Source organism: Microchirus variegatus (genome assembly GCF_963457635.1).
Source record: "Microchirus variegatus genome assembly, chromosome: 7".
In the NCBI taxonomy this organism is placed as follows: domain Eukaryota; kingdom Metazoa; phylum Chordata; class Actinopteri; order Pleuronectiformes; family Soleidae; genus Microchirus; species Microchirus variegatus.
In genome coordinates this window covers 9,019,144-9,034,800 of record NC_139808.1, presented here as the reverse complement: position 1 = coordinate 9,034,800, position 15,657 = coordinate 9,019,144, and the positions used below count along the sequence as shown (strand labels likewise).

Here is a 15,657-nt window from a genome sequence, read left to right as displayed (position 1 = left end):
CAATGACACAGAACTAAACTGTGGCAGCTTTTCCACCGGTGGAAAGGCGATGATATGCAATCCTGAACGTTCCAAGCGACTAATGGGCTGAAAGTACATTTTGTAAACAGCATGCTTCAGTGTTCTTATTCCACAGTCTTAATCATTAGACGTCAAGCTCTCTAACAATGGCAACACCTTCTCGTTAAGGGTTATTCAGGTTATTCAAGACTATGCCCGGGCGACAACTATAAATACAAATCACCTTGCAATATTTTTTTCACCCCACATCAGACTGTCAGTGGAAGCTGCCATACCATGAGAATGTTTTCTAAACCCTCCACATTTGTCCTTGTACCTGCTGGAGCCCCTTCTTTCAGCCTGCGGAAGCCCTTGCCTCCAGAGATAACCGCAGCAGAGATCACCCTGTCCCTCCGTCCCCCATTCCTCTCACAAGGACGGCCCCTAACCCACATTTCAGGGTCATCGCTGAGCTCGTAGATAGATCCATCTTCCACACTGTGCTCCAGAGACTCCAAGGAGGAGTCGGACGCCTCGTCACCCTGCGCCGTTAATGGACGACCGGGTAATCCCGATGTGGATCGCAGCTTGTACTGCAGCAGGACGCCGCGTCCTTTGCTTCTCCCCTCTCCCTGGTAGGAGCTGGACTGTTGCAGTGATTCCTGAGAGGAGGTGTCACTGCGGTCCTCGCCCCCACAGACAGAGTCGGGGCTATCCCCGACGGAATCCCTCTTGAGCAGTTCAGGGGACAGGGTGCTGGTGGTGGCTACGAGGAAGTCAACAGGCCCACAGTGGGCGTTTAGAGAGACCATGCCCTTTCCTGTGAAAGACACGTGGACAGAATATTTAAAAATCATCCACAGGGAAGAGAAACGGTAAGACAGAAGCTGTCGTTTTAATTACACTATCGTTCAAAAGTTTGGGGTCACTTAGAAATGTGCTTATTTTTGAAGGAAAAGCACTTTTTTCAATGAATATAACATTGAATGAGAAATTCACTCTATACATTGTTAAAGTGGTCAACGACTATTCTAGCTGCAAACGTCTGATTTTTAATGGAATATGTACATAGGTGTATAGAGGCCCATTTCCAGTGTTCTAATGGTGCATTGTGTTTGCTAATCATATTAGAAGGCTATTGGATGATTAGAAAACCCTTCAAAACCCTTGTGCAATGATGTTAGCACAGCTGAAAACAGTTTTACTGGTCCTTTGACAAAAGTAAAGTTTGAAGGGCAAAATGTATTATTTTGAAAAAAAAATCATTATTTCTAATATTGTTAATGTCTTGACTATATTTTCTATTCATTTTGCAACTCTTTTGATGAATAAAAGAGTGAGTTTTCATGAAAAACACAAAAAAAATGTATAGGCGACAACAGTAGTGTATGTGTACATCAATCAACAATAACCAGTATTAACTCACTTTAACAGTAATATTAGCAGATTAATACGGTGGCCCTGAGGTGTAAAACACAAATGCAAAACACATACGCAAATCAAAAAATACATGTTTGTTTTGCATTTGTGTTTTGCATTTGTGTTTTGTGATTTGCGTTTGCCTTTTGCACCTCAGGGCCACCGTGGATCAAGGTTGCGGCAGAGGTTTAAATAACAACCTCATCCGCTCAGTTTTTAAACGACCCCGCAAGAATATATACTCTATATAATTTGTGTGACGCATCACTGATAATATTTACACTTATTCCAAGGGCCACCAGACAAATGTGAAGTGTGACCTCAGTAATAGGCAGAGCAGAGTCATTTTCTGTCACGACCAAACACTCTTTGCTTTCCTTTGACCTCGCGAGAGGCTGCTCAATCACAGACGTACGTCCGCCCTTACCTCCTCTGATCCATACCTGTTATTTTTGGGATGCCCTCCAGTTTGGGGACTGGCAGAGTGATAATTAAGCCTTGGGCAGTGCCCACCCACAGCAGCCCGTGGCAAATGAGGAGACTCGTGACTCGCATGTTTTTATGACCTGCAACGTAAGAAAGAGAAATCAGAAAATGTGTTGTTTTTTTTTCACTGTCGTAGAAGGACAAGTAGCTTAGAAATACAACAACTTTTGAAAGCTTTTGAAAGAACAATAAAAAAAAACGTCAACATTTTAGAGAGTTGAAGGTCTGCCTATAAGAGAGAGAACTCCAAACTTATATTAACTGATATTATTATTTGACTTTCTTCAAAAGTCCTGCTTGGGATACGGCCCATTCAGTGCAAAAAAGTATTGTTGTTATCACTGTTAGCTCTGGGAAAGAATTTAAGCTCTGTGATCAATCTGTTTTTGACGAGCTTCAGGCATGCACCGCGCAGCCACCGAGGGCGCTGGATTACAAAAAGATTATGAGAAATTGGACTTGTCTGCTCGCTACTGGCCCAAACAATCATAAAGCACAAAGGAGGAGGAGGGAAAATCCTACTCGACGAGATCTATGTGGATTTGAAATGTTGAACTACCGAGGCTTTTTTATGTGAACTTGTAAGAATGGGAGTCGCATATACACATTGTAACAAAGAATAAAGTAGAATATGAAGATTTCACATAAATCCAAGCCATTCAAGTAGATTCTTCCAGCAAAGATAAAATCATAATTGAGGCATACATAGGAACAGCAAACAAATCAAACCCAGAGAACAGGAAAATACTCTACTTTAAAGAAACAAAACAAAAGCTGTTGATTGCCATGGTGATGTTTCCTAGTGAGAATAAAAGGTAGCAATACATCCTTGTTGTTCACTCATTTCATATTTGTTTAACATTACTAATCCAGCCCTGTTCACTTCCGCCGGTGCATGTGTCGCCTGCTAAAACTGTAATCTTGCTCAGCCGTGTTTTAATAGTGTTATCTATGAGACAAGCTTGATCTCTGCCTCCTGCCTCCAAAGGGACATTTCAAAAATGTACTCTAATCCATTCAGGCTTTGACAACAACTGTCTACATTGTAAATCAACCTAAACAAAAGGACAGAGTTGGACAATGAAAGCAATTAAGTCTGCCAATATTTGCCCACAGTTTTCTCAGAGATCGTCTCTTGCATGAAGGAAAGTATTCACAGAAGCCCTGAGTAATGTATGCCACCATAGACACCGCGGTTAACCTAAACCTTAACCACCCTTAACCTTTGGATAGAGCCACAACTTAACCCTGTATGCACAGGTGCGCTGAGGCACTGTGGGGGGAACCACTGTGGCTCAGGAGAGAGGACGGGTCGAACACTAATTGGAAGGTCGGTGGTTTGATCCCGTGCTCCTCAACGTGTCCTCAGGCAAGATTCTGAAGCCCACTTGGCCCTAATGACGTGTGTATATATGTGTGTGTTAGCTGTGTGAATAGGGAATTTTGACCTGTAATGTTAAATGCATTAAGTGTTGGGCTTAAAAGGACTCATATTATACCCTATTTCTCCAAGTTAAACTAGTTCCCTGGTGTCCTAATTAACGTGTCTGTGACATGCTTTGGGTAAAATAAAATATGTAAAATGATAAATAAAATAAGTATGAAGCACCACAGCAGTTCAATCACCCTGCCAAAACAGCCCTGTTCAGAACGCTCTGTTTAACAGTATCTCGTTTGGTCCACATTAAAAAAAAAGAACAAAGAAAAGTAAAACTGAACAAGGGACAGGAAATTACATCGGCCACAGAGGCTCCTGGGAGCTAACAGCAGTTAGCATTTGGAAAAGTGATCATTTTCAGGCTCTAGCAGGCACATTGCCGTCATATATAACATGTATCCACTGGACAGATAAATCCTCTGAGGCTGGAAGTTTGTGTAGAACTCTGTGCTGCACACAAGAATAGAACTTTTTGTGGACTTTTGGTTTTCAGATGAGGTTGCCCTCACCAGCACTCTCGCATGTTTTATGCACAAAACAGAGACAACAATTCCAGGAATTTAGTGCATTGTGACGTCCCTGTGAGTGTGGAAGTCAACATCGTGTGTTTTATCTCCTGTACTTAGACTGAGGAGGACCACAAAAACATGAGTGAGTCATCTTTTTCACACTTTGCCGACTGATAGGACCACATATAAGGATTTAAATTATTAAAAAGTTGATTTTGCGTAATATGTCCCCTTTAAATATGAAGAATAGTGACTGTTTATGTAGTATTTTCCACCTGAAATTGCTGAAAAACATGTTGTGCACTAAAACCTGATATTCTTTCATAAACAAACTGCAAACAATTGCAACCCCAAAAATAGGTGAAGTGCTCCAAACACAAAGGTCTTTCACCGGTAAGTGTAGTTTGAAATAGGTTTGAAAACGGCAACACTGTTGGACATTACATTAAAAGGGGCAACAGACAACTTTCATGTTCCTCATTGGCAACACCATGTTACGGATACAGATACTGTGCCATAATAAGCATCTGTGTGTAGATATTGGGGGAAATGCTATTTTCTGCAGTGTTTTTTAATGCAGAATAAAGCAGTTCCTTTTTTTCTAAATTGAGTCACTGTGTAAAAGGAAAACAAACAAAAAAAAAACATTCTTACTTCTGGGGAACAATATAAATGCAGATGAAGTCATTTTTTCTGTCACATTACACTGTTCAATCAAAGTTCAATCCAGAAAACGGTGACTATTTTAGCTTCACGTCGAGATAAGGATTTAAACCAGCGGTTGCCAAACAAAATCAGACGCAGCAGATGGGGAACCTTTCAAGATTTCTTTGTCTTTTACACATAAAAGAAAATAATATTTCCAATGGGAAAAAAATACATATTATCCTATATAATTTACATAGTAGAAATATCTGAGTAACACCTTTGTCATAATTAAACATTTGATGATGACACATGGAAATACAGATAGACTTGGACATAGCTCTGCTCTTTAGATGTAAATGTAGATGCTCAAATATTACATTTGCCTGTTAAACAAACGGTTAGGTTGCAGTTTAACAACATGTCGTAAAGTGACACAGCACTGGTTTAGCCCGAGTCCCCTCTCTCTCTCTACCTCTTTATCTCTCCTATGCTGTGAGTGTGCATGTGCGTGTGTGTGTGTACTGTCTGTTACCTGCAGCCTCACAGCAGGAGTGTGTTCTTCCTCTGTGTATAATTTCCTCATCATTAGGAATTTTAAATAAAGCGGCAGAGCCTTTCTGCATTGTTTTGGGATCCCTGGAAGACATCTGAGCGAACAAGCAAACCAAAGGCAGCAGCAGCAGAAGGTGCAATTACTGAGTGAGTGAGTGAGTGAGTGAGTGAGTGGGTAAACTGCTGATAAAGTCAGGGTTTAATATTATAACAGTGTTTGAGAAGAAGTTAAAGGTTCCACATTATACCCTATACCCTCTCCAAGTTAACCTAGTTCCCTGGTGTCCTAATGAACATATCTGTGACATGCTTTGGTCAAAATACCATAAGGACGAAGCACCACAGCAGTTCAATCACCCTGCCAAAACAGCCCTGTTCAGAACACCGTCGTATATAACATGTATCCACTGGACAGATAAATCCTCTGAGGCTGGAAGTTTGTGTAGAACTCTGTGCTGCACTGTGGAGCCAAGAATAGAACTTTTCGCAGACTTCCAGTTTTTGGATGCCGTTGCCCTCGCCTGCACTCTCGCGCGTTTTACGGAAAAAAGGCGGAGCTCCGCATAGACAACAATTCCAGGAATTTATCGCATTGTGACGTACCAATGAGAGCGGAAGTCAACATCGCGTGTTTTATCTCCTGTACTTGGACTGAGGAGGACCACAAAAACATGAGTGAGTCATCTTTTTTCACACTTTGCTGACTGATAGGACCTCCAGAGTCCCAAATACAAGGATTTAAATGATTAAAAAGTTGATTTTGCATAATATGGGACCTTTAAACTAACTTTGGCTCTGGTATGTCATCGAGCCACATTTATTGACACACAACAAACAAAACAATAGGAGTGAATGTGTTTTCCTCGATGTGGGATTAATCAATGATTTTCTAAGATAAAATCTGGGATTGCATACGATGCAGTAAACGTATAAATACTGCTGTGAAGCTTTCCTTCACTACTATATGCGTTAACAATGCAGAAAGAGAAGACTGCATACACTAATTATACATGCACATCCTTTGTATACAGTGAACAAAGGGAGATAAACATTATTTTATTTTGTTGCTTGTCTCCTTTAGTGCTACAGCTCTCAGCTTCCATTGTGGCCTGGTTATCTATAGAGTCATTAACCATATCTACAGCGTTCATAATTGAATTGAACACCAACAGTCACGTGATCACGAGAAAGAAAAACGCTCATCGACGCGAAGAGCCGTATTTGCATGTTTGTCCCCGCGTCACGCTCAGACTGCGATGATTTGCACGAGTGTCTCCACAGTGTTATGAATCCATTCATCGCCGCTGAGCGCAGATGAATCATCCCAAGTAGGAAGCTTGTTGCTGAGTGCACAACAGGCAAGGCAGAGCGGCGCAATCAGCAAACACAGCAAAAGCCTTTAGACAGAGACCTTGGAGGGTCACAAAAACGGAGTTAGGCACTGCTGAAAACAGCCTTTATCTCTTAACTGTCTGCCACCTGCTCACACAGCCCACAGTCCTTTTTGTGCTTGAGCTCGAGCTTAACACGCACCGTTTGGGGTAGCCGTTGAAATATGGACGCAAGTCAGTTGACGTGTTCACCAGTCGTCATCTACAAGAGGTGACCAAGAAGGACACTTAAATAAGCAGCGTGTTTCATGTGCGACGCAATAATTTGTGTCTCCAAAGATAAACGTTTCCCCGCGATATGTCACTGTGGACGTTTCACCCTGAGGACAGAACTATTAAAGGCATTAGTCGAGAGGAGATCAGCAGTTTCCTTTTTCCTTTCGAAACTTCTCCGTTGTTTACTGCTACCGGAATTCCCTATCGAGTATAAATCACATTAAGAAGAGAGGATTACGGGGTATATCATTACCGCATGTCCTAGCATAAGTCAAGGGAAAACCTCGGGGAGCGGAGACTTATTGACAGTATTTCATGTGCAGTATCTGTAGATGTAGAGTATCAAGGGATGCTCTTTTCTCTTGTGAACTCAACAAATCACAACTTAAGTCAAAGATCCTCATCCTTTTGTGGACCGCGGCAGACTTGTGCTGAGCAACTCCTTCTCTTTTGACCTTGCAACTTCCCCCGGGGGCCAAGCCTCGAGGCTGCCACCCTTCCTCCAATCTGCTGCATATTTCAAGGGGAAGCAGTGGCGCAGGGTGAAAATGACCTCTGGATCACCAGATACAATGGCCATATGAGTCTGTTCTTCTTAAAGCCTCTGCTTCACTTTGATCTTAAAAAAAAAGGAGGGGGGGGTTGTTTGTGTCTGAAAGACATGTCTGTTTTTATTCTTTTATTCAGCTCACAGTAGAAGACGGTTTTGGTTTTGTTTTTCTGACGACAGTTACCTTCGGCTTTTGCGATTTGCTCTAATAGCATCAGTCACAGTCACGAAATTTTCTAAATCCAGATAATACCACTCCCTGAAAGTCAAGGTGATCTTCACGTATACCGTATCGAACAAGGCGGCCCATTACATGAACACATGAGATGAGATTATGTCACATGTATCATTATTATTATTATTGTTCCCATAAAATGATTTTAGTTGTGTAAATTGCTATTTAATTTTTTTGGCCATTGTTCAACCTGCACACACACACACACATGCTCATCTAAAATTGGATTTTAAAGCAGAGAGGATGAGATGAGGGAGTAAAGGCCACATTATACTTCTACAACATGCTTTATCCGACTGCGTAACCACGGAGACCTCTCGAGCCTTCATACTTTTCCATCGTGGTGCCGGATACGCACTGCAATTTTCCGCCCGATCAGTAGTGGTCGCTACGCAAGGTTGTTGTGCTTCTGGCTACAGTGAGCGAAGGTGTCTGAGAGAGAAAGACTGTTGTTGTTGATGCAGCTGAATAACACTGAAACAGTCGCCGTTTCTCACCTGAAATAAATATTTTCTGTTTCCCGGAACGCAGTTTTAAGATCATTTGAGTCAAGAAAGTGGCCATTTATAGTCTAAACCTGGTTTGTGTATTAAGATATGACGTATTTATAGTTTGGCAGCAACTTTGTCGGCGGTGATCAGCTCCGCCTCTGTGGACGCTCGGTGCGCACAGTGGCCGGCACAGAGCAGCGTTATCTCGGCCTGTCCTGAGGACGATTCGCAGCCCTTGCCGTCTCAGTTGTCCCTTGACGGAGTGACGGACACTTAAAATATATTTCGTGCAGCCAGAGACAATGGAGAGACTCTCCGACAGGCTCTACAGTGACATAGAGGGGTCTCAGTAACCTACGTAGAGCACTTCACGCAGGAGTATAAATTGGGGTGAGAAAATCTTGAAGAAAAATTGGAGGGACAAAATGGGACAAAATTTAAACAAAGAAAACAAAAAATTTTAAACAAAAAAAAAACTTGGGGACGTTTAAGCAAAGAAAACAAAAAGGCAGAAGTAAGCATATTTTAAGAAAGCCAAGCAGGTTTCCATAGAACTCTTAAGCTTAATTTCGACTTTGCCACTTGACATTTTTGATAAATGTCACATGATGTTTAATTTATGCTCCGGTTGGAAAGTTTTAAACATTTCCATGGTAACCAAACACTCAGGATCTTCCCGCACGCTCTTCCAGTATCATCCGGATAAGTTTAACCTTCTGTGTCCACTCATTTTATCTGCATCTGGGCTGTGTTTTCTTTGTTCTCATAATAGATTTTGGAGAGGACAACGGGGGCACGAAAAAACAGAGGTGATGTTCCAGGTCTGACAGTTGAGCATCAGACATCTACAGACATCAACCAATCACACTGTGCAACAAAATATGACGTTATGTCTGTGACAGAAGGGAATTCTACAGCGGCTGCTGCACAGGAGAGCACATTTCTTCCCTACTCATTTAAAAGTGTCCTGTGATGGAGTTTAAAGCTCGAAAAAAAGAAAATCTTTAGGGCCAGTTATTTACTGCTCCTCAATGATTTTATTATTATCGTCTTATTTTTTATTTTATTTTTTTTAACACTCCCTTTCTCTCACCCTGTGTCTTTTTTACGGCTTTGCACTCGTTCAGGTGATTCCCTTGAGTGCACATCCCTGAGAGCGAGTTGGACAAGACACGCAAGACATGCCAGTATTAATCAAGACAAAAATGGATACAGTACAGTACAAACAAAAATAAGATCAGGTTACACAAAATAAAAATAATCTTAAGACTGTGTCACGCTACAGGACACACTGTACTTCTATTTTGTTGTGTATGAAGGTCGAGTGTGACGTGGGATGATGTATGTACCAGTGTTGAGCAGCGTCGACCGCGTTGAGATGTTGATTTCCTGCAGAAGCTCCAGCGTTTCCGTGTGAAAGAGACGAATGGAGGAACCCTCCGAGAACGCCATCCACACGCCTCCGCCGGCACACGCCATGTGTGCCACGCTGACCATCGGGTCTGGGTGGACTTCAAATTGCTGCCATGAAAACAGAACACAGTGCTCTAAATACATTTGCAAACATCATCAACAAATGACTTTTCCAGAATCTGAAGTGAAGTGGAAGTTTGCCTCTCTCTGGGATCTTATTCTGTCTGGGCTTATGAACAAAATCGACACTTTATTAGGATTTATTTTCAGTCTGCATGATTGCACGTTTTTCAGTTAACCTGCTATTCTGCAGGGAGTTTAGCGACATCACAGCTATTTTCCCCTTCAATAATGAAACAAACGTCTCATTATTTCCCAACTGCAAGCTTGCAACTGTACATTTAACAAAAAGCTAAATATACAACTATGGATGAATGTGTCATGCAATGTCAGAGGACACACTGGTAACAGCTTTTTTTTATAATTAGGAGGCAAATATCTGATGACAGTGACAGTCATTTGACCTAATGAGGTCAGTCCTGTTAAATCGTCTGTGCAGTTATTGCTCTATATTTGTTTTTTCTGTAAATAAAGCCTCGCTGTACCTCCAAATTCTGCAATTTACAGAGTCCCTGACACATGTCTTTGCACCATTCCCACTGGCTTCTATCTTTTTTTAAGAGCACAATGGAAAGAGAGAGTTTTGCAGGCACAGTGTTAATGAGTAGCTTTGGAATAAATGCAATGAGCCTTATCATAGCAACACATGCAGCCCCTGCAGTCCAAGGCGTGACAAGGGCTGTTTCGGGCATCATCTTGGAACTCGTATCGCTGTCAATGCATGAGCTGCATGAGGCTGGGCAATTAGTCAATGAGAGTAAGTGGGTGAAGAGGAGAAGAGCACCCTCACAACCCCGAACCTGGAGCACCAGCAGATGGGGATTACCACCTGTTTGTGTGCCCTTGCCGGTGGGTATTCCTTTCTTTAAAATCGGGCAAAAGGAAAGAAGTCTTTGATGTGTTTCCTCTTTTAATTGACTCCTCAGTCGTGGGTCCCTGCTCCTGCCTTAGACTACAATAGGAAATACAGCTCTTCCTTTTTCCCCCCAAGTGCAGCCGTCACAACAATGTGATGCCCACGAGAAAACAAAAAAAGAGTCAAATTTCACGTTCACACACACAACCCTTTGCAGTTTAACTGAGTTCAGTCCTAGTACGGTGCATAATTATCACATTAATCATCAGGTGGGATCGCTCTGCAAAGGGATTTGAAGCTAATCAATGGCTGTCACAGTGTTGAATACCATCTTCCTTCACATTATGTTTGAAACCACCTGGAAGACATTCTGGGTAACCCTAAATGATTTAAGCCAATGATTTGTTAGAAATGTTTTCACATAAATATCAATTAACAATCAAGCAGCTCGTGAAAAAAAATTGATTCTTCAAATATTTTCTCAAGGATAAAGACCACATATATAACTCGCTGTGTCAAGTCGAGGATAATTTACGCCCCAACCAGCATCCTGGTATTAGTCGACTGAGTCCAGCATTGCTTACAGAGATGAGGTGGTCAGTGAAGCTTGACAGTGGTAATGTGCCCTTTCCACTCAACTCTGCAGTGTCACACTAACAACAACATCCCTTCTATAGTCATCTGCACACACAGTGGGGGGAAAAACAGCGGAGCAGCAACTACAAACACTACAGCGGCTCTAAACAGCTCATTAGTCTTTACATGAGGTGACAAGGTATCTTTGTCCAGGGCCAAGTGCAAAGTCACCCACTCTGGGCCACGGTGAGGGAGTCGAGGACAAGTGAGTGATGAGAGAAAGCAGGTAGAAAGAAAGTCGGAATGGAAGCAAGAGCTGCCAGTCACTATTGATCAGCTCCTGTCTGTCTGTGTGTGTGTGTGTGTGTGTGTGTGTGTGTGTGTGTGTGTGTGTGTGTGTGTGTGTGTGTGTGTGTGTGTGTGTGTGTGTGTGTGTGTGTGTGTCCTGCACTGTTAAGGCTTAGTTAAATTACAGGTGCTAAAGTCCTTTACAGAGTCGTTTGTGGAGGTCTGTCAAACGGACAAAGTTACGTGGTTTTTTTTTCATATTCATATTGCTCAGAACGCTTCCTGTTGCTGAATGATAACGGTTTCTGAGAATTCTTTTCAGAAAGCGGTGCCAGTGGTAAACGGACACCGTAAACAGGCTCTTCTGTTGTTGGTGGGGGACGAGGCCACACACCTGTAATACTTCAAAAGGAGACAGGGAGAGCATGACTCATAGCTGTTGCAGTATCAAGGTTGGACACTAGGACGGACACATTTTGCTGCACCCACAGACTGCAGCTGTTTCATATCATGTTCTCTTAACGCAGCCGTTCGTCAGATCACATCAGCAGGAAATGAAGCGTGTGCCGGCAATGATGAGGATCTCAGGACTTTACCCGGATGCCTTTTTTTTTTTTCACACAGTAACAACCAGGCTCTAGTAAACGTGATTAGTCACCATATAAAATAATAATAATATAATAATAAATTCCAAGATGATTTTATACAGTGAAAATGTAAACAATGACTGAATGGATGAATCTCGATACAATTGAGCACAAATGCCCAGTTTATACTGTATTAAATTTCATTTAGTGCCAATTTTCAAGTCCGAGAGTCAATGTGTACAATACTTTGGGCTAAAATGTGGCATTCCCATAAGAGCAAGTTGCACTTTGTGTTCCGCACTAATTAAAACTGCACTAAGCACCCTCTCTCGAAAAAAATAACAATTATTTAGTTGTAGAATTTCTTCCGTGGGTTGTTAAAAAATCCCAAAATTTGAGCAGACAGGTCCGCGTCCTGAATCTCCTCTCAACGGTTGAGCACTGACAGACACACATTAAATATGTGACAGATGGCCCGAGGCAATCTTTCCATCTCTGAAACCTGTATACGGAGGAGCAGTCAATGCACCTGCTCTCTGTGAGTTACCCTGTGATTGGTCAAGGTCTCCAGTGATGGGTCAGAATTAGCAAAAGAATCAGAGTCCACAGGAGATCAGATCACTTTGGTTGACATGATGCAGAAATGTTATTATGGAATTTTTGAACTCCAATTAAGCCACGTTTACTAAAACATTAACCGGCGTCACATTAGCATTTCCTGTGGCACGAGTGTCAAACAACACGGATCCATGCTCTGAATTATTGTCTTTGTTAAAACTCTTCGGTAATATCAAAGAGTCAGAAATGTCAATGTTATCATTTTGAAGCTTTGAGAGTGTGCTACATAATAAATCAGCTCATGGAGACAAATTATTCACTTGCTCTCATTCAGGCTGCAATATTAATCTGTCTTTGCTCACGGACACTGTTTAGCTGTGGGTTTTTCATCTATTCCCAACAGTATGAAGCAGAGAATGCGGGCGGACCGTACCTCACAGACAGTACGTAGCCTCGTCGTATAGATGTGCCAAAGCACACACACACACACACGGAGAGAAAAGGTTACATTTATGGTCAGGGCACCGGTTGTGAAGATTTAGAGGGCGATTCATGCCAAGAAGTGGTGTGCAGGGATGTGTGGATTCAGACTGGGCTGCAGTGTTCACCAAAGACACGGATAAATGATTCAAAGGTGCTGCAAATCTGACAAAGCGGTGCACATTCACAGGGGAACACAACGGAATGAAGGTAAGTGAATATGAGTCCATGACCCTCTAGCCTTGCCCCAAGTCATGTCTCTTGCTACAGGTGCCAAATTCTGCTTCTCCAGATCCCGGATATGCACCAGTGCCTCTGTGAAGTCGGCCCTCTTGAGTCCACATTAGCGAGGAAGACAAGGTTAGCAAAGAACTAACCAGAGCTGACCCGCTTAAGCTCTGAGGGAGATACACTGATCCAGAACTGTGGCTCCACTGCATTGCTGTTCGGCTGATTAAGCTCGTGTCTCTGGAGGACTGGGGTAAGCAAAAGAGGTGAAGGAACAATAAAAAAAAAAAAAAAAAAAGAATAATAAAAGACATCGCAAACTCAGCTCGTCCATGATCGTGTGGATCTTGAGACAGACAAACATTTGTTTGTCCATATTTTGCCTGCTGTGCTGCTCCCTCTGATTATAAATCATTATAAATCTTGTATTCCGTAATTATTAAAGAACTGTTCGCCTCTTAAGATTTGCAGAGTAGTAATTTGGCACAAGGTCAACCAGAAGTATAGGATGATACATTGGCTTTTCACTAATTCACTTCATTTTAGCTCATTTATCCTGCAATTGGGAAACATTTGTACATGATGTGGCCAAAGAGACACTTGTATTTAGTTTATAGTTCATGTTTTTATTAGGGATGGGAATCAGTATCGTAAAAAAGGGAAAATCCAATCCAATCCAATCCAAAAACCCTACGTATCGCATGCTGTGAAAATGCAAATACAAATCAGCAAAAGCATTTTTAGCTGAGTCGTGTTTGGGCTGTTTATTTCTTCGTTTTGGGGGAGGACAATATTTGTTGCAGAGTTGGAGAATTAAGTCTTTGAAATGACTCGGCACAAATGTGTCGTCAACAGCTTCATACGTTCATAAATGGTCTAAAACAGGGGCCTCGAGTCGATGTCCTGTGGCCCTACACTCATTTAAAAATTATAATGAAAACAGTGAACAACAATAATACAACATAATACAATTAATTTTAATCATATTTAATCATCTATAAGCTTATCTTGTGCTATTGTCTACATGTTATATTGATTTTAGGTTTTGATTATATTTTTATTTGTCTGTTTTTGTTCTTTACAGATTCATTTTGCATCATAAATATGTGTTTTTTTTGTGAACTATATATCAAAACAGTTACATTTTCCTTTCCTGTTAGCCTTTCATACGAGCGGGCCCCTCCTGACCAGCCTAGAAGTTCACTGGCCCCTAGGTCTTTTTAAGTTTGAAGCCCCTGGTCTAAAATCACTGTGTCAGATTAGCATCGGCGAGTTTGTGATATCAGTATGGTCCCATCCTTAGTTTTTAAGTGTTTCCCGTCCCCAGCATCATGTTATTAAATGTCACAGATGTTTACTCCAGGGAGGGTCTGCTCATTACACACACTCTTTCACCACAAAAGAACCTTCTACCTGTTTCTAAAGCGACACACACACACACACACACACACACACACGCATCTGGCTGGGATATAATTAAATGGTAATGTTTGTCGTTCAGCTTCTAAATACCACATTAACATCACCCGGCAGAGTTGTTGTTGTTATTTCCCCTCACGATTATTCACAAGAGCCACAGAAGTCACTCGCCTGTCCAACTTTGAGGACACACAGTGCAGACGAACACCGGGAGACAAGACCCCGGGACGATTTTCTATAAGATAACGGTGCGTATATTTCAGCGCCATAACTCAGAGCTTCAGAGAGCTACAGCGAAATGAAGCTTATTTGTGTGTGAAAGCCCAAACAAACACTGTATGAATTTACAAAGGGTTTGACTCGTCCGTGCAGCAGCTCCAGGCAGTAAATCTTGATGACATCACAGATTAGAGAGCTGGCTCTCAAAGGCTGTGTGCATAAATCTTTTCAGAAAATGAGGGGAGAGGAAATTTTCGTCAAAGCTGCAAAAAAAAAAAAATATACCACACACAACAATAATAATAATAAAAAAAACACCTTGTTGTGCAGTTCCACTTACGAACCCATCCATTTAGGTCTGTTTTCACAGAGCATGAGAACATTTATCAGTCGGAGCTGTTGGAGGAGTTGACCTTGCAACATAATTCTTGCAAACAGAAGCTTCTGATTTGCTCAGGATACTGATATTAAAAGATAAAAAATAATCATATTAATCCAGAAATAGATAAGAAAAACGATACATATATTGTACCGTTTTTACTGTGCAACAATTACATAAACAGAAGGACAGAATTGGACTATACTTTAAAAAAAAAACTAATTTTTACTCTTTGGCTTTCTACACAGTATGAGACATTGGTTTTTACTCGTTTATATTCATGTACGGCTTTGTATTGTATTGCTTTATTGTTGTTTTTAGGCATTTTAGGTCTTATGTTTCTATTTTACATTTACAAGCAGAGTTTACAACTAATTGCCCACTTCTGAGTTAATGTCTTAATGGTTTGCTGTGAAAATTGTTCAGTGTTGTTGGTGTATGTTGTCGATTGCGATGAATGTCCAGAAAAACAATGCACAATAACAAATAGTCCAATGTAAGCACATTTTCCATGATTGATCCCTAAATGTGCCTTCAAAAAAGTTGAACCTAGAGCACCAAAATGTGTTCATAAAAAAATGCTAGAAGAAGCTATGAAA

The 15,657-nt window shown here is 41.5% G+C and overlaps 1 protein-coding gene across 1 annotated transcript in view; it reads right to left on the bottom strand.

The window, feature by feature from the left end:
- Positions 1-269: 269 nt before the first annotated feature.
- arhgef10la (Rho guanine nucleotide exchange factor (GEF) 10-like a) overlaps positions 270-15,657 on the bottom strand; it is a gene marked incomplete at both ends in the record, with an annotated part of 107,614 nt that continues 92,226 nt past the window's right edge. The window contains 3 exons of the mRNA XM_083893071.1: positions 270-820; positions 1,863-1,985; positions 9,285-9,456. Of these exons, the coding sequence (XP_083749197.1) occupies positions 270-820; positions 1,863-1,985; positions 9,285-9,456 (846 nt within the window). The remainder of the gene's footprint in view (positions 821-1,862; positions 1,986-9,284; positions 9,457-15,657) is intronic.